Here is a 20,000-nt window from a genome sequence, read left to right as displayed (position 1 = left end):
TCAGGAGGAGATTGAAGACAGACACCCTCAGATGACATCACCATAACTCTACAGCAGCAGTTATACTGTAGCTCGGGTTTCAGCTGCTAAAACACTCGGAGAGATTTATTTTGAAAAAAACCATTTGGAAAAAGTGATACCTACTGTTACAAAATGATTGATAGCAAACAATTAAAGCAAACCATGGTATATTTAACAACAGTGGGTAACATCAGTCCTTGAATGGCAGAATAACAGTTTTACAGGCTAAGCTCATTCTAACTATCATACCATACACCGATTTGACAATTCATGCCAAAAAAAATTACAACAACATCAAAATCAACATTTCATTACTTTTACTTCCTGCAAAACATCTTTACGTTCTGGAATCAAATCTTTAGTGGTGACTTCATCGTGTCGCACGAGGCATACATAAAAATTTCAACCAATGAAACCATCACAGATTTTTTGAACAATCCCTCCCCTACAACCCCATCCATCGAATAAAACTGTATTTCTCTCCCTAACTGATGTCCCATTGGTTTACACTTTTGAATGATCGTGTTATGTCCCACCCCACTATCCTATTTCAACAGGGAATACATCGTTTTATCATTAAGGAAGCAAGATGCTCTCAGAATGTGGTTTAATTGTGACTTTAAAGTGGCTAGTCTCTGATGCTCTTATCCAGTGTGAGCTGCCATGAGCGAGCAGACAGGGGGTTTAGAGTCTTGCTCAAGGACACTTCAGCAGGATGCATGGCTGGTTGATGGACAAATCTGACTGCTTTCAGATACGGGACAGTCTCCCTAACCACCAAGTCTCCCTGCTGCCCTGCTGAATCCATGTGAAAGTTTAAAAAATTATTTTAAATAATGAGGCTGGAGTTTTACTATGAAGAAAACGCAACTCTGACTGTGAAAGTGAAATCTTCGTTGAGGAAAAATTACGACTTTTTCAGCAGCTTGAACACATGAATATGATTATGAGGAACATTACATTTGTTTAGCGGTTTAACTCTGTCATTGATGGAGTGTAGTGTGTTGGAATCCAATGGGATTTTACTACTGCCTCCCCACCCCTATGCACACACACACATACACACATACACACACACACACACACACACACACACACACACACACACACACAGGCTCGCAGCCAGTTGCCAGGTTTTTAAAGCATCCTTTAGGAAAAATAAAGCATCTCAAATCAGAGCCAGATCATTAGTCTAGTCTGTAAGAGGAAAAAAAAAAAACCTGGTCGACAATCAACAAAAGCTTCTATTCTCCTAAAGCTCCTATACACAGAGGGTATCTACTGCCCTATTTTCTCCTCCGTCCTCCCCTCCCGTCCTCCTCTCCTCTCCCATTTCCCCTTTTATTCTGTCTTTTCCTCCCCTCTCCCTCCTCCTCCTCCCCTCTCTTCTCCTGTCTTCACCTGTCATCCAGGCTCGTTTTCTCTCCTCTCCTCCCAATCCCATACTCCCATTCCCCTCATTCCTATCCCATTCATCTCCTCCTCTCTTCTCTCCTCCTCCTCCTCCTCCTCCTCCTCCTCCTCCAGCTTTCCAGGGAGCCAAGTCTGTTTTTGATTAGCGTTCTCATGTAAACCTAAATTGTGATTAAACAAACACTGTGTGAGTGCATTTGGCCCCGGATCAAGTTTGCCCTGTCTCTTAAATGTGTAGACACACACACACACACACACACACACACACACACACACACACACACACACATACAGACACACACATTTGCCAAGACAGAGAGACATATATATATATGTAGACATATACAAACAGATGCAAGACATATACAAACATACAAGCAAATACGCACACACACATACACACAGATACACACATTAGTAATCAGCGAAATATGTACACACATTTGGCAGGCATGGGGGACTATGTATATGCGTACATACAAAAACACACACACACACACACACACACACACACACATCTAGACATCTAAATCCATACACACACACATTAAAACACACTCACTCACAAGCATGCACGCACACACACACGCTCGAGCACAAACACACATACACACAGATACATACACACGCCTACACACACACATACACACACACACACACACACACACACACCCCTGTGGCCCGTTAGAGTAAATGGGTCAAGGGGAAAGTCGGTGAGTTTTAACAGAACTGAATGTGAGCTAGCAGCTACGCGGCTACTTCCCCCATCCAACCCACCTTTATTTGGGAGGTTAAATTACTACCACATGCAGCCTCTGTGCTATTTCAGTGCACACATATAAAAATTCTTTGCCATATATATAAAAAAAAATAAAAAAAATCTACAGGCCCCCAGCCTCCCACCAGCATTTCATAGGTTCTGGCCCCGCGGCGGGCTAGCTAGCTGGCTAGCTGCTAAAGTAGGCAGCTGAAAGGGAAAGGTGTTGCAGCCGTGAACTTTAAGACTGCCTGGCTGGTGAAATCTCCCCACGAAGAAACGAGCTGGCTTGTTTTATTCACATATCCACACAAACATGCACACACACACACACACACAAACTTCAAGACCTTTGGCTGCTGGATCGCTCTTGCTGCAAGAAAAAAAAGACTTAATGTATTTTTATTCACAAATTATGCTGAACAAAGTGCACAAGCATCGGCACACAAGCTTGTGTATACACACAAGTTACAAGAGATCAAAAACATGAATGTAGACACACACACACACACACACACATACACACACACATACACACAGAACAAAACTTGGAGAACATTCAGAGAGAGAGAGAGTGAAAAAAAGAAAGTAATTTAAACTAAACGCCAGGTTATTAGACAAAGTTGCCAAGTTTAAAAATAAAAACACCAAAATGTTATTCATGTTACTGCTGTAGGCAGAACCGGGAGCAGTGACGTTACAACAGTGTGTGTGTGTGTGTGTGTGTGTGTGTGTGTTTTTGTGCATGTCTGTGCATTTTGTGTATTAGGATGTTTGTGCATGTGTGACTAGCAGCATGTCTCAATTAGTGTGTGTGTGCATGTGTGTGTGTATGTGTGTGTGTGTGTGTGTGTGCCTGTGTGTGTTCGTGTGTATGTGCCTGTGTGTGTTCGTGTGCCTGTGTGTGTGTGTGTGTGTATGTGTGTGTGTGTGTGTGTGTGTGTGTGTGTGTGTGTGTGTGTGATCTGAAGGATTGATTGTGGCCAACCTGAATGTTGACAAGGTTAAACGCCTGCTGACCATTACACTCCTATACTGGAGACCCATGTGTCTTCTGTGTGTGTGTGTGTGTGTGTGTGTGTGTGTGTGTGTGTGTTTGTGTTTGTATGTGTGAGAGAGGGAGAGAGAGAGAGAGAGAAAGATAAAGAGTGAAACAAAGAAAGAGAGGTCACAAAAAGAGAGAGCTGATAAAGAGAGTGAGAAAAAAACAGAGAGGTAAAGCGAGGTTACAAAGAGGAAGACGAAGGGAAAGTGAGAGATCTGCCACTGTGTACCATCTCTCTCTCTCTCTCTCTCTCTCCCTCTCTCTCTCTCTCTCAGTCTCGCATTCTTGGCTGGTTTCACAGACAGGGATTATGTCTATGAGCTAAATCCTTTTCTTTTCAATGGAGAGAGAGGGAGAAGAGAAGCCCATTCAGTTTTATATGGAGGCTTAACCCAACACCTTTAAATCAAGACTCATGTCTCTCAAACAGTCCCTCTCTCCCTCTCTCTCTCATTCACTTTAAATCAAAAACACTATATATATCACTTCTGGAAACATTTGACTGCCTTGAAATTCATCTGTAAGTATTTAATAAAAAAAAAGGAAGAAAGAAAAAGTCAATCCCATCCTGAAAAGCTTGAGCAAAGATTGTAAGATGATGATTTACTGAAGCAGCATTAGGTTATGTGCTTTACTTTCATGTTAGCAATCATTTTGTGAGAGTGGGAGTCATCTTTGTTTTTACAAATGGAAGATAATTCATTTTGGATAATTCCTTTTTTGGTATAAAAGTTCTCTTGGTCTCCCCAAATCTCTCTAGTTATCCCATTATCATTTGTGCAAACTGATAGAGTGAGAGTGGTTTTCTCTCTCTCTCCTTCTCTCTCTCTCTCGGTTTTCAGTATCTCTGCAGTGTGTATTTATCTAAATATGTCTTGGGACTAAATCACACTGCCGTCTGGGCTGTGGGAAACACACACACACACACACACACACACACACACACAACACACACACACACACACACACACACACACACACACACAAGCCGCTAAGAGCAGCCTTATTTTAGAAGAGCTCTGGTCAGGTTCCCTCTAAAACTCTTCCTTGCCCTGAATGCTATCAGTGTAGGCCCTGTGGTGCAACTCCATCCCAGAGCCTATGGGCCTCCTGGTGCAGCTGCATGCCACAACCTACACTGCAACAAATGGGAAATTCTCTCAACCCAGTGGCACGTTTTCCCTTGTTTTAGGAAAAAATTATGTCAAGTAAGATTTTAAGACTAAATGCCAGATTGATATACTTGTTAGACACGAACGTACAGTGTATTGCAGTGCATGGGCCTTGTGGTGCAGCTGCATACCATGGGTTGTACTTCTGAGTCATGTTTAATTATTAGGAAGTTCTGTAGTGGGTGTGTGGTTTAGTATAAAGTCTGCCACGCACCAACACACACACACACACACACATTCGCACGCACCCACACACGCAGATCCACAATTCTCCGTCCAGCGCCTGTGGTGTTAAATCAACGGGAGAGGTGGCGTGAGAGCGAGATGTTGTGTGTGTGTGTGTGTGTGTGTGTGTGTGTATGTGTGTGTGTGTGTGTGGTTGAGAGTTATTTGTTTCTCGCCAGCACCCAGTGGCGTGAAAACCAAACAGAGGGCCTGGAGCCTAGTGACAAGAAAACAATCTTACGATTCCTGACAGCAATACAAACATCAAAGCTGTTTACTCTGTGTGTGTGTGTGTGCGTGTGTGTGTGTGTGTGTGTGTGTGTGTGTGTGTGTGTGTGAAAGATAGAGAAAAAGAGAAAGGGACAGCGAGGGAGTGCAAGAATGAGCGGGTGAATGAGTGAAAGAGAGCAAGAGAGATGGAAAACGTGAGTTCGGACAGTTTACGTTTGCCCCTAGCCCTTCCAGAGATCATCCCCACCAATTGGCTTTGAGGCCACGTCTGCTGCGGCCAATCACGAGCCGCGCAGAGTACACCCACTTCCTGTAACACTAGCCGTAGCATTCCAGCAGGTAAACTATGGCAGTCGCCTCTAAATGGACAATTAGCCAAGATTAAAGGCTGCCTCCTCGTCTTTCTCCATTAACTTAATTAGGAGGAAAAGGCATCTCAAATGACCCCCTGCTCCCTTTACTCTTTCCTCCTCTCTCTTTCCAACTCTTATTTAACCAGCCAGCTTCTATTTACAGTAACAACCTGGGGGAGGGAGGGCTACATACGCACTTCCACATCTGGGAGCTGCACCGAGGCATTTGGAGGTTAAGTGCCTTGCTCAAGGGTGACCTAATGGGGCTGAAAGGAGGCGAAGAGCATGACACATTAACATCCAGTCATCAGTCCAGGGATTCAAACTGGCAACCCTCCAGGTCCCAGTTCTTTTACCATTAGCGTTTTTCCTCCCTCTACTTATCCATCATTCCTCCCTTCTGTGTTAACTGTTTTCCCCAATAGAATCTCTTTCTCCATCCAATCCTCCTTTTTCTGCCTTCCTCATTTCAGCCCCCAGCGGCATTTTTACATTTCAGGCATCGATGCTTTTATCCAGAATAACTTCTATGAGGTAGGTATAAAGCACCTTGCTCAAAGACTCTTTGATAGGACCTAAACTCCCAAACTCACCTCTTCTTTTAGGCCTCCACACGCCTTCTTAGGCCAAAACTCCACGAGACTGAATGTTTGGCTGTGGGTGTCCTGCTGTGATGCGTTTTATGGGGCACAGTGAGGGCAGGAGAACACACAACAGCAGTGGAAAAGAACGGGATAAAAGTTATACTAAAAAAGTTTACAAGCTTCACTCCACTGGAGGACATCATCGAACAGAAATCTGCTGGCTTGATCTTAGGTTACTTAATATGTTTTTTTAGTGCTAACGTTAGCTTTTTTATTGAAAAATGAGGATTATACACAATAGCCTATATTGAATCAGACATTACAAGTTTTATATGGTAAATTTGAGTAGTTTTCACCGTTTTATATTAAACATGAACTTAATGAAACATAAAATTCTACGTGGTGTAATCAATCAATAAAGATCAATAAGTCGTTTTTGAAGGAATGGATTTCACACATTTGCATTTGTGAATATGATATCTCCTGATCTCCTGAATCAGCATGTTTCTATCAATTCTAACAATTTAACCTCATGCTCAAAATAAGCTATTAGTCTAGAATCTCTACAATTAAGAGATACAATGTAACCAGTTTTTACATACAGAAAATGACAAGGTCTGTCCATAAATTGTGCATAAGGTCAAATCTGTAAAATAGATGAGGAAAGGTGTCAGCATCTTTACAACAAAAGGAGCAGTTTTTGTCACTGTCCATAAATACTGAAACATACTCCTTAGAGGGTTTACAGTACATGTCCCAAATCACCTCCTACATTACATAACGCTCAGCATCCGAGGCCCCACTGGAGCTACAGTCGTGAAGGAAGAGGGGAAACATCTCTCAAGTCCGACATTACTCTCCTCTTTCTCCGCCTCTCGCCCCTCTCGCCTCTCATGCAAACCAATCAAATGTAACCTGAGCTGCTTTAATGGAGGGGAATGTTGCTGCTTCATGAGTATCACTGACAGAAAACCAACACTGCTGGTTCAAACGCACAGACGGTGCATTAGGGGCCCTGCGCACAACGCGCGCGCACACACACACACACACACACACACACACATAAAAAAACATGCACAAACACACAGAAACACTCAGAGGAGAAAGTGATAATAAGATGGGGCCTCAGTTGGGGTCAGTGTTATTAGACAGTAGCTTCACAGGCCTCTAGTCATTTAAACTTCCCAGATAAATTGTAATGTTCATTGTTGCACAGAAAAAATAAAAATTTTAGCAGCCCGCTAACCAATGGCTTGTATCTTTCCATCTGAGCTACCATGAACATTTTGCTTTTCAAACTTCATTTCAAAGTTCATTTAATTTCACTCAAATGTATTCTGCTCAGAGCTCGAGCTCTGTCTCTGTGTGAGTGTGTGTGTGTGTGTGTGATACCACAGTCTCTGCAAACTGTGGGGGAGACGACCACAGACTGCACACACTGAAACCCACAGACTCCAGCCCTCCATCCATCTATCTCACCGTCCGACGACTATCTCTCTCCCTCTTTTCTCGTCCTTTCCCCCCCCCTACCGAGCACCTAGGAGGCCGCAGACTCCATCCATCTCACCCGTCTCTCCCTCCATCTCCCTTCATCCTCCACCAGCATCCTTTCATCCAACCCCCCAAATGACCTCCTCCATACATATCGCTCATCCGTCTTAGTCAACCAGTCACAAGCCGCAGCAGCTCTTGCTCAATCCGAACGGCGCGATTTCCCAGTGAGAAACAAAGCCGACCTCTCCGTTACTCCGCTGCATCCCAGCAGGATCCAAGAGTCTTGGGTAAAAACTATTATCTAGCCGTATACCTCTCGCCCTCACCTCCCACCCAAACCCTCCGAACCCCTGCCTATTTTCCCTTAATGCTAGTCCAGCTCCTTCCCTCTCCGCCCCTCTCCAAACCTCAGACCACAGGGTTTTAATAGGAGGGTTAAGAGGTAATTCCTATCACACTGCCATCATTTAATATCTAACCGAGGCTGACAGGGAGAAAGGTTACGAACCCAAACCAGAAACCCACCAGCAAACCTCCCTCTCTCCTCCTCCTTACCCCCCTGCTGCTATTCTCTCTCTCCCTCTGTCCCTCTCCCTAAACTTTTTCTCCATCACTCTTTCTCCCCTGTCATTCTCTCCTCTCCCCCCCCCCCCCCCCCCATTCTCTATGTCTCTCTCTCTCTCTCTCCTTCCCTCTACACAGTATTCATTACCGCCGCTTCCTTCAGACGCGGCAAAACACAGCGTGGATGGGATAAAAAGGACCGAAAAATGGGAGAGAAAAACGAGGAAAGCGGAAAGAAGAAAAAAAAAAAAGGAGGAGGAAACTCCAGACACTGTAATTTAGATTGTGCTGATGGCGAAGCAGGGATATAAAGAACATGAGATTTATAATGTTAAGTTTGGACCGGGTTCACCCTTTCCACTCTTTTACCAAGTTGTCTGAGAGCTCTATAGGGATTCCTATTAGAGCGGTGATAAATAAGAGCTATCGAGACCAATTAGGGGTTTTATAGAACAGTAAGCCAAGTGATGGAGGAAATGAGACTGTCACTCATAGAGACAGAGGGAGAGAGAGAAAGAGAGAGGAAGAGAGAGAGAGAGAAAGAATAAAAGAAGGATGGGGAAGAGATAAAGAGGGAGAGGATGGGAGATAAAGAAACAAAAACAGAGTGAGCGTGTGTGTGTGTATGTCTGCGTGTGCCACAGTGTGTGTCCACACACAAGGTGGATTGATGTGCGGATGGGGATTTTGACTGTGTGTGATCTCTGAAGCCACAGTTGACGTAAATGACAATTTGCTTTCAGCCATAACAGTCTAGCTTGCTGTCTTCAGCAATACATCACCCATCACCACAAATAGAAGGAACACACTATCAGTCTCTCCCGGGTTTTAAAGAGGGGTTTCTGGTGTTTTTCAGTTTCTTCCCCACTGAAAAGACTTAATCTCTCTGTGGCTTTTCTGCAAACACAAGAGATCATGTTGAGAAAGCTCTGTGGAATATACAAATCAATTTATTATTATTATTATCATTATTATTATTTACTCAGAACAGCTTTTTCCAGTCCATTTCAAAATAAAAGTTCTCCAACTGCATGACAGTGATGTCTGTGAATGAGCAGATTTCACAATTAAAGTCCTAATACAGTTACAAGCGATAGAGCAGACATTATTCAGGTAAGTGTTACTTATTTGTTATCGACGGAGCACACTGTACAGACCATCCTCTGGTCCATTTCAAAATAAAAGTTCTCAAACTGAAACATTCTGTCTGTGAGCATATTTTGAAAAAATTATAGTCCTCTGAAACTGAAATGCATTCTATGTTTCTGAAACACCCCATTTCAAATTTCAAATAAAAGTCCTCGAAGAGTTGTCGTTTAATGTTTGTTGGTCTAATGTGCTTGTTGGCTATCTGGAACATCCAATAATTCAGAAATGTCAAAAACACAAAGAGAACATGACCATATTTTTTAAACAGAGAAAGTTACACTCGCTTCCAAGGCGTTCTGCCTCATGGAAACATTATAAAAGAGCGAGAACTGAGAGGTTTAAAGTCCCACCGCTGCTATTTCTGTCCCGCAGCCCAGAGACACACACACGCGCGCATGCATGCACGTATGCACGTATGCACGCACACACACACACACACACAGTACAAGCAACCACACATACTGTATATATACAGTATATGCATATACTGTAAGCATGCATGTGCACACACATACAAGCTCAAGAATGCACACAACATTGATTGCAGACACATACAGTCTAAAGTGAGCATGCACCCACACGCGCACACACACACACACACACACACACACACACACACACACACACACATACACTCATACATACACACACATACACACTCACAGTCTACCTCCAGTTCCACTTGAAGGCAGCCCAATGTAAACAGCTGTAAAGTTTAGAAGGTGTTTCAACCTTCAACCCAACCTGACAGAGACTCTCTGAGGACAAGACAAATAGAAAACCTGACTGGAGAGAGAGAGAGAGAGAGAGAGAGAGAGAGAGAGAGAGAGAGAGAGAAAGAGAGAGAGGAAATAGAGACAGGGTGGGTACGCCTATGGGACTGCAAAAGAGAAAGAGACAGAGAGAGACAGAGAGAGAAGGATTGTATGTCTGTGGGAGTTTAACACGAAAGAGAGGGAGAGAGATTTTGTTTATGTGACTGCAAGAAAGAGAGAAAAAGGGAGAGAATGGGAGAGAGAGAGAAATAGAGAAAGAGGGAGAGAGGGAGGCTTCACTGCATCAGTATGACCTGCCCTTACACTCTGAATACTCTGGGAAAACTCCATATTCCCGCATAAAAATTCCTCACCGTTCCAAGGAAAACATTCACTCCAGGCACACCTTGCCTCTTCAAGACACATACGCACACACTTTTCACACACACACACACACACACACTTTTTTCACCTCTCGACAGGAGCACAGAGCGGCGCTGTGTCACCTGGCACGGGAGTTGAACCCGCAACCCGAATAAAAGTTCAGACATCGAGACCGCGGCCCGTGTTTTCACATGGATCGCGTAACACATCAGAGGAGAGAGGAAAGAGCAGAGGGAGCGACAGAGGGAGAGTCGGAGAGAGAGCTGCGCGAGGTGAGGGAAGGAGAGAAGAGGGACGAGGGGGGGATGAAGTGAAAGAGAGGCGTACTCACAGTCGTCCTAGTTTGGGGTTGGACTGGAAGAGAAGCTCTGGGAGAAACTGGAGTTTGTTCCTGTTCAGACGACTGGAGAGAGACGGAGGGAGAGAGAGAAAGGGAAAAAACTGTTATAGAGAAAGTAAAATTGTGTGATATCGTATATACAATTCAATGCAATACAGAAACACAGAGAGACACAGAGAAGCATCAGTATGAACAGAAAAAGGCAGACAGACTGAGACACACACACACACACACACACACTAATCAATCACTGAGATTCATGCTTCTAAGGTGATTCAGCCATCTTCAACCAGCCAACTGCGTCACCTTGTAGGTCATCGGTTCACAGTTCAAAGGCCAAACTGATGGGAAAGTCTGTCTGGTTTCCTGTGATCATGACCCGCAGGTTATCATGCTGTGTTTTGTGTGTGTGTGTAAGTTCTAGGTTATCGTGTTGTAAGCTCTCTAAAGCCAGTTATCACTGACATCCCCTCCTGTGTTTTGACCGGCTGACCTGACAGAGAAAGAAGAAAAGGAGAAAAGGATTTGGGTTTTGGTTTTGTGGAGTCTGTATGGTACAAGCGTTATCATGGCACCGAAGACTTCCACTCAGTCATCTCCTCTGAAACATGCACCTATAGGAGAACTGATTAGTTAACATTTCCCCCCTCTAAATCCCTTCACTGACACTATACTGGGTGTATTTTATAAGTTTCTGTGACTTTCTGAATCCATTTTGTCTTTAGAGCTTCTGAGCAGCTATATACTGACTTTATGATAAGATGCACTTGTAGCTGAGTTTCTACTGAACAAGATGATATTATACATTAAGGGGGTAACAAATGTTTATAAGTGTGCCAAGTGCCAATTTCATTGTGTACCAAAACTGCAACAATGGGCTCAATCTTTTCTGTCATATGTTAGTCCTGAACAAGTTCAGGTGAAAGCATTTTCTTCGTTTATTTACTTGGGTGGAGTAAATAAAGTCAGTTCAACTTCAAAATTATGAATAGAAAATGCAAGTAATTTGCCCAAGAATTCAAACTCAATTTAGTATTATCATTAAGACTGATAAGCCATTCACCCTGAATTATGAATCTGTCTCATTAGTAAGTATTTCTCCACAAATATGAAATGACAACCTTCTCATGCCCAAGGTTTTCCAATTGAATAGGTTTAACTGAACATGAATTCAACACAATGCCAATTATTTACAAAGGAGTGAGTGTCAGAGAAAAAGCAGGGGAAGATGGAGAGAGTGACAGGATGGTGAGATGTGTGTGTGTGTGTGCATGTGTATGTGTGAGAGAAAGAGAAAGTAAGAGATGAAGGGTGTGTGTGTGCATGTGGGAGAGAGAGTCTGTGTGTGTGTGTCTGTGTGCAGAAGCAGGGTGGAGACGGCTAAAACTGAGATTGATGAGGAAAGCGTGAGGAGAGGGAGTGTAGGTCTTATCAAGCTACCAAAGCCTTCGGCTGAGAAACGAGGCGTGGAGAGGAAAAGGAGGGCGGAGGGTCGCGGGGTCACCGAGTCGAATCTGTGTTGGAGAAGACACAGACACCAACCTTTAACCCCTGGGATAATGATAATAAGACCCCGACTTTCACTCCTGTACGCCCCGATGGAAAGAAAGAGCTTCATCCCAAAATGAGATATCCACCATTTGAAATAATTGACCCCTACTCTTAGAAAATGACAGCTGGTATGGAAGTAAAGCACATGATGGGCTACTATTACAGTTATGAGTCATCTTGAGACCTTTGCTTACAAAATAGTTATGGTTTTTAGGGCAGAATCCTTTGTGTGTTTTCAAATAATGACTGATGAGTTTAAGGTTGCTTTTTTTTTTTTTGCCAAAATAGATATATAACGTTTTTGGAAGGAAAGCCATGAGATATTACCAACCCGCAAGTCTGTGGGTAGTGTATTTTTCATATGTGGAAACTGATCCTTATTAGTCAGAATTAAAATGGAGTCCAGTAGAAATGGTTTGGAGATGGAAGTGAATTAGTCTCACTGGGCTAGTATCTCAAAATCCAGAAGCTTTAGCACTGCCTGGGTAAGAAAAAATAAAGGAAAATCACTTAATTCTGTGCTAGATCAGCGTAATACCCATATTCTCTAATGCTTCATTTGAGCTATAGAATGTCTTTATAGACTTATATTCCAATATGAAATGGTACGTGAGCACTCTTCTGTCACCAATGAAAAGTGGATTGGGTTGAAAAAATCTCCTTCTAATTTCCAAAACACCCATCCACAGAAGCTAATAATGTGTTGATCAAATTTTAGGACATTAGGAGCAAATCCTCATATTTTGTCATTTCAGGCCATCATTGCTTCCTTGTTTTGTTTCTTTTGATGTCTTAAGGTGAATTGCCCAAAGACTTGAATTTATTATTCACATATTGTCAACAATCAACTCCCTTGCCCCAAGGAGCCGACCACATAGCGTTGTGTTTTTCACATTGTGACTCCACAAATCACACTAACTCAGCACCATGACCTCTCACCCCTGACTTTTAACCCTGACAGACACAACATCAGACAAACTGTCAACTAAGCATTTTAAAAAGCATGTAAATATCAGTTGACTAAAAAATAAAATCTGCATCGTCATTATTACCATCAGTATCCTGACTGTGATGAGCATTATCATCACTACAGTTGGCAAAAATCAAGCTGTTAATGGTAAGTTTAAAAAATAACGATGTTTCTAAAATGGATTAACTTCATGTTCGCACTGATGTTTTCTATAGGAATTGAGATGTTTCTGTCATAAAATACTGGGTTGGAAGCTTTATTAATACAGTGGCTATACAAAGAAATGTTTGTATCTAATATTTTCTCAAATGCTCAGTAGAAACAGAGAAATTCCTCTTACAGTATGTTGATTCCGTTGTTATTTAAAGTGAATGTAAGTAAATGATAGACAACTGTTATCCTTACATCGTAAAGATAACAGTAAATTTTACTTTGTCATCTTTGACATCTTCAAACACTCAGCACCCTAATACCCAGACTTAACCTAGAGACCTAGAGACATATACAACAATAAAATATTTTTTTTATAAGCATGAGGATTGTCTCTTGTAAATGTCTTAGAATCAGTGCCATCTCTAGTTTTGACACACAACTAGCTCGGCCCCCTAACCTCTTCCCCCTTACCCATAACCTTTGACCCTTACTGACACACCGCATTTAAGAGCCTTTTAACATTAAAGCAGTCCATCGCCCGTCACTTTCCCCTATCGGATGTGTGATCTCCATTTAGGAGACAAGATACACATGTTGCTGCCACTCAGCTTCCCTGAGGCTTTCATCCAGTGTCAGAGGAGTTTGTTGTCACTTTGACTGAATTCACAGCTTTCTCCCTCTCTATCTCGCTATCACTCTATGCCTATAGCTATGTTTCCATCCAACTGTCAAGCGAATATTCAAGCAAACTTTTAAAATGTTGCAAAAACTAGAATGTGCATGAGGTGTGTTATCTTCAACAGGGGAATAACTCTACCTTCCTGTAAAACCTGAACTCAGCTTAACCCCTAGCTCTCACAACCGCAGACAGAATCTGCAAACATATCGCCCAATGGAAAAGATGATTCAGACAAAACATCCCTGCAGATACCAGTTCCAACAAAAATATACTTGAATTGGCTCATGCATAAATATGAAATGCTTTTATTGTGACGATTGTCAGCAGGAATGGATATCCTCCTTGCACTTTGGAGGAAGGAGAAAATCAAAGCATTGCCAAAGTGAGCTGGTGATGTGTGTGCCTCGAAAACTTACTGCTACAGGGCCTGCAGATAACTGTGCGACACTCATCAGAAAAACCAAGCAGCCACTGCTGGTGTCATCATGGAGGTCCATTACAGAACTTGCTGTGCACAAATAATGGATAAATATGTACCGACCAAGCTACAAACTCAGAGATATCTCAAACAGATAGTTGTGTGGGTGTAGTTCCATTAGTTCTATTAATTAGCTGGCTAACTAGCCACCAAGCTAATGTAGCAACTGGTGTTAACTAGCCACAACTACTAACACTAGCTGCTAGCTACTTAACCATGGACGCCAAACTCTGAGTAAATGTGGGGGGGGGGGGTTGGGGTCTCAATGCTATTAGAGAACCCAGTTAATTTAAAGAGATGATCCATTCTAAGATACCAACTTCTCAATGGTTTTTTTTTCTTTATAATGGTAGATATGTTAGCAAGTACAGAAAAAAGTCAATCACCTTATTTGGTAACAACAGATTTCATAGGCTATATTGCCAAAAATGACAAATAAGCCAGTTACAGGAAACATTATTCATTCATTTTGAATATTATAGTTCTCATTTTTTTGTTCTCTAACATTATCCTTTCACTTTGGCATCCTACCTGTTGCTGCTGCTTTTCTGTGCTGACACTGCTAACAGACCATCTTCAATAATCTGTTGAAAACATCTCATTTTAGCTTTGCTAGATAGCTTTCCAAAGAACAGAACACGAAATGGAACGTTAGCCAACCTAGCAAAAAACAACAGTTGTTAGCTAGCTAGCTAAATGTTAGGTCACATCACTTTTTGCCTTTCACCTCTGGTGTTTACACAGTTAAGGTCTTCAGAGTTAAGGTCTTCTTTCTTTTCTTTGCCCATAAATTTTGCAATGTCATCTGGCGTTTCATGGTTCAAACTACTATGCTGCTGTCACTTCTTTCACGATCGCACCGTCCCATCTCTGTGTTGTAGTTACGTAGTGTAGGCTATTTTTAGCGCAGGTTGGAATATACCACTTGGGTTGGAAAGGGGGTGTAGCAATCCAAATGCAACTATGCTATCTAAATGCAGACAGAGCAGATATTTTGCTTCATTTAAAAAAAAAAAAATAATCGATTGAAAATATTATATTGATGAAATATTCGAGTTTTACTAAATTTTGACTTTTAAAAAGGATGAAAACTGGAGCGCCCTCCTAATTTCCAAGTGGAGGGGCATCTGCCTAACCTGCCTGATCAGGTAGGCAGTGATGGTTAGCTGACCAGTTGGCTAGCTAACACAGTGGTTCTCAACGTGGGGTCCGGGGACCACCAGGGGTCCTTGAGGGAGTCACAGGGGGTCCCCAGCAAATTGATGAATTGTTCAGCATTATTATTCGTTATTAAGTTAACACAGTTAGAGCATGTAGAACAATGACTATTTTGATCATAGTTTCACTGTTCTGGACAAAATCTAACAATAAAAATATTCTCAGATTTGGGTTTGAGAGACAAAATCTCATCAAATGGGGGTCCATGGCCCTAATGTAAACTAAATTAGGGGTCCTTGATATGAAAAAGGTTGAGAATCACTGAGCTAACAAGCTGACAGTATCAAAAACAGAATCCATCAGATGTATCAGTGGGGAAATTATTAGTTTAGTGTCAAAAACTGCACAGAAATCAGCCATGTCTACTCTATTGAGTTGTTTAGAAATGCTGTTCTCAGCCGTTGTTGTCAAGAGCTGAGGACCTCCAATATTGCTGCCAGAGGGCATGTTACATCAAAGCCCTCTATAAAAGTAGTTACAAAGTCTAGTTGATTTTTAGGAGATACAAAGTTATTCCAGGACACTGCCAGTCCACAAAGTGTGTACTCTCTGACCTCTTCTCATGCTACAGTATCATCAATCCTCTCTACAGGGAAACATGGAGGCAAGTCTTCCTACAAGCTGTCCACCTGTCATGTCAAATATTCTTTCCCACATAGAGGGTCATAAACATGCGGGTGTGTGTGTATGTGGAAAGTGTTGTGTATGCACTGACACCTCAATTCTGTTGACTAGAGCCTGCGTGTGAGCTGACGGACACATACACACACACACACACACACACACACACACACACAGGCGTACACACGGCGGCAAGAAGTTTGTGAGATTCCAAGGTGATGTGTAAAGCGGATGGACTTGTTGAAAATCATCCAGGTACACTGTGTGTGTGTGTGTGTCTGTGTGTGTGTGTGTGTGTGTGTTTGAGAAAGAGAGAGAGAGAGAGAGAGAGAGAGAGACTGAAAGTCCCTCAAGGTGGCACCTGGTCTTTCACTTACACACACTCTCTCTCATCGTACACTGATGCCAAAACAACACACACATGCTCGCATACACACACACACACCACAGGCCATGTCATGAGGTTGCACTTGCATACTTACAGTATATATGCACACATTCAAGATAAGATGGTACAGAAGAGGGGGGGTAACAGATAACATATGGACAACCACACACACACACACACACACAGACACACACACACACCGCAGATGTAAGACACTGTACTTACAGTCTCTCGAGCAGTTTGAGATCCTGGAAGGCTCCTCTCTCTATAACACTGACCTGGTTGTCCTCCAGATGACTAGAGAGAGAGACATAGAGAGACAGTGAGAGAAAAGAGAGAGAGAGAGGAAGTAAGACAGAGGGGGAGGAGGAAGACAAGAAGAACAAGTGACAGTTACTATCGTTATACAAATACAGAATTCAATAACACTACCAACATAAATATTATGTGACACTTCAGTGCATGACAGTAAAGACAAAGGAGCAGAAAAATGCAGGACAGCAGAGCAACATTGCACAGGTACAGTAGGCATTACTTTAAAATGACTAAATTCAAGTTTAACTGATAGACATCCACATAATTGGGGGTGTGAGTGCCTTGATAGTAGTTTGTGTGTGTGTGTGTGTGTGTGTGTGTGTGCGCGTGTGTGTGGATGGGGGGGTTATTGACTTTCCCCAACCAGATTGTCCCGGTTTGTCTGGTGATGAGAACCATGGAAAAAATAGATAAATCTCTTTTTTCTGGCCAGCGCAAAGAGCGAAATCAGGCGTTAGGTGTTTGCCAGAGAAAGACAGAAAGGGGAATTAGAACATCCAGAGGGCCGCTTTCATTTTTAAATTGGTTGTATAAACAAGCAATCAGTGTATTGAACAAATTGGACAGAAATGAGTCAGGCGCGAACAAGACCCGACCAAAAGTTTAAGAAACGCAGCATTTCACAAATGTCACGATCTCGCGAGCCAACACAAACAATTAACAGCCCATCCCTCTTCCCTCTCTCAGTGGATATCTTCCCCGTCTCTCTTCTGTCATTCCAACGTTGCTCCCAATGTAATGCATATTCCCCTTTTTCCCGCCCTGCTCTGCGTGTGTTGTCATGTTTTCAGGGCGATCTAAGGTTTTCCAGATGGGATAGAGAGAGAGAGAACATCTCCACAGATATGTGTGTTTGGATTTTCTGTCTGAAGACGTTAAGAGTGACATCTCAGGAGAGGGAGGAGGGGAGAGAGAGAGAGAGAGGGGAAGAGATGGGAGGAGCGAGGAAGGGAGAGAGGATTGGTAAGAGAGGAAAAGGAAGCGAGGATGGAGAAAGTAACGGAAAAGGGAGGGAAAGGGAGAGAAGGGAGGGGGGAGAGAGGTAGGGAGGAAGGAAAAGAGGGGGGCAAAGGGAGCGAAGAAGGGAAATGGGATGAGAGGAAGGAGGAGAAAGTAAAGGAAAAGGAGAGGAAACTGCAGAGAAAAAGAGATGGAAAGAGAGAGAATAGGGAGGAAAAGAGAGACAGAGAGAGTGAGACAGGCAGAAAGAGAGAGAGAGAATAGGAAGGAAAAGAAAGAGCCAGAGAGAGTGAGACAGGCAGAAAGAGAGAGAGAGAGAGAGAGAATAGGAAGGAAAACAGAGAGCCAGAAAGAGTGAGACAGGCAGAAAGAGAGAGAGAGAGAGAGAGAGAGAGAGAGAGAGAGAGGAAGCAGAGATACAAAGAGAAACAGACCCAGAATGACAAGACGGATGGAGTGAGAGAGATAGAAGAAGACAGACAGAGCCAAGGCAGACTAACGGAGGTCTATCAAACCGGAGCGAGACGCTGTCTGGCCTGCCATGTGGAATCGGACTTGTTTTGGCACGACCTCGCTTATAAATATTCTTTCAAAGAAAATGTTTAGACATGCGGCTGTATTTCAGCCATTAATCCACGGCTTGTCATATCAGTTAGTCAGACACACACACACTCTGACACTCTGTTGGATGCACAGACTGAAATTTACACGAGGCTGGAGGATACCAGACTCTCACACACACACACACACACACACACACACACACACACACATATACATGCACATGCACAAATGGACACACGCAAGAATGCACGTGCATGTATACACTGATTCTAATCTATCGGTGATAAATTATAGACAGGCTTAATCCAGCATGTTTATTCCAGCACAAACACACACGCAAACACACACACAAAGGCAAACTACAAGTCATGACAGTTGGAGCAAAAAAGTCAAAACTACTAACACTAACGATTGCAAACACACTTGCATGCGCACACACATACATACACACAAACAAACACAGGCACAAATACATACACAGAAATGCAAGCAGATACACACACACTTACAGTAAGGCAAACATGTAATAAATAGACAAACATGCTGATGCAAACATATACGCTGATATGCAAACATGTCGAGTGTATACACAGGTATACTGATACAACCACATACACACACACAAGCACGCAAACACAACAAAGCACGCACACAAACAAGCAGGCACATACATACACAAGCATACACAAGAGCAAATAGATATATACACACAAAAGTATACACACTATATTCGCACACTCCTGATTCTAACCCGTCAGTCATAAATTACAGCCAGCCTTAATCCGGCATGTTTATTCCAGTGTAGTTGCATTTTCTCCCTCCCGATAAAAAGCATATCTCATAAACTCTGGAGAACGCTCTAAATCACGACGTAACTTTGAGTAACTATCAGAGTTTATTTGTCCAAATGAGGGATCAACCGCACGCTGATTTATTGAATGAAGTTTATAAAGGCAGGGGCTCCTAAGCCAAACACATTACGCTGGAAGTCAGTGTTGGCATACCGTTAGGATGAGGTATTGTTTTTATATTGGTGCGTATCAGGCATTAGTCATAGACAGGGAGAGAGATGGAGAAAACAGAGAAAATGTATTGATTTCATGTGTGAGGCCTGATGTGTCTAATAACTCTTTTATTCGACAGTATTAAAGTTTTTTTTTTTGACCCATATCAAAAGCCGAATGATGTCATACTACCTTGCGGCAAACTCAGTGCACTTGGACTCTTTGAATAAATTAAAGGAATACTTCAGGGGATATTAAATTCACTTGTTGTTGAAACACAACGGGTGAAACCACATTACGTAACTTTCCCAGCCAAATGTTCAATATCTAGCACACGTTTTCACCTTGATCTAAATTTGTTTGGAATTGACCGATTCTGCCACAATCTGGAAGAAATCTTGTGATGTGCGGCTGCCAAAGATACTACGCAAAGGCTTCTGCATGCAGTATGCTAGCTGAGATAGCCGTGTGTGTGTGTGTGTGATTTCATATGCATGGTATAAACACAACCACATACAATTTTTAATGAGTTTACAGCAGGCTCCTGTAGTCTGGTTGATGGGTCATTACAGTGTGTCAACAGGAGGTCAGATTATTTGAAATAAGAATAAA

At 42.6% G+C, this 20,000-nt stretch overlaps 1 protein-coding gene across 2 annotated transcripts in view; it reads right to left on the bottom strand.

Annotated features, from left to right (window-relative positions):
* The window catches only part of slit3 (slit homolog 3 (Drosophila)), a 274,061-nt gene that overhangs the window by 232,675 nt on the left and 21,386 nt on the right, over window positions 1–20,000 (bottom strand). For both annotated transcript variants that reach the window (XR_011695745.1, XM_071529582.1), the window contains exons 3-4: window positions 16,771–16,842; window positions 10,479–10,550 (exon numbers count right to left, since the gene is read on the bottom strand). Coding sequence is in view for 1 of the 2 variants with exons in the window: in XM_071529582.1 (XP_071385683.1) it covers window positions 10,479–10,550; window positions 16,771–16,842 (144 nt within the window). In the remaining variant the exon portion in view is untranslated. The remainder of the gene's footprint in view (window positions 1–10,478; window positions 10,551–16,770; window positions 16,843–20,000) is intronic.

Source organism: Centroberyx affinis, unplaced genomic scaffold (genome assembly GCF_046629955.1).
Source record: "Centroberyx affinis isolate AG114_WGS23_722 - 3 ecotype Tasmania unplaced genomic scaffold, CSIRO-AGI_Caff_v1 ptg001803l_1, whole genome shotgun sequence".
NCBI lineage: Eukaryota > Metazoa > Chordata > Actinopteri > Beryciformes > Berycidae > Centroberyx > Centroberyx affinis.
The sequence above is the reverse complement of the archived record's forward strand: the minus strand, read 5'-3'. Positions and strand labels throughout refer to the sequence as shown.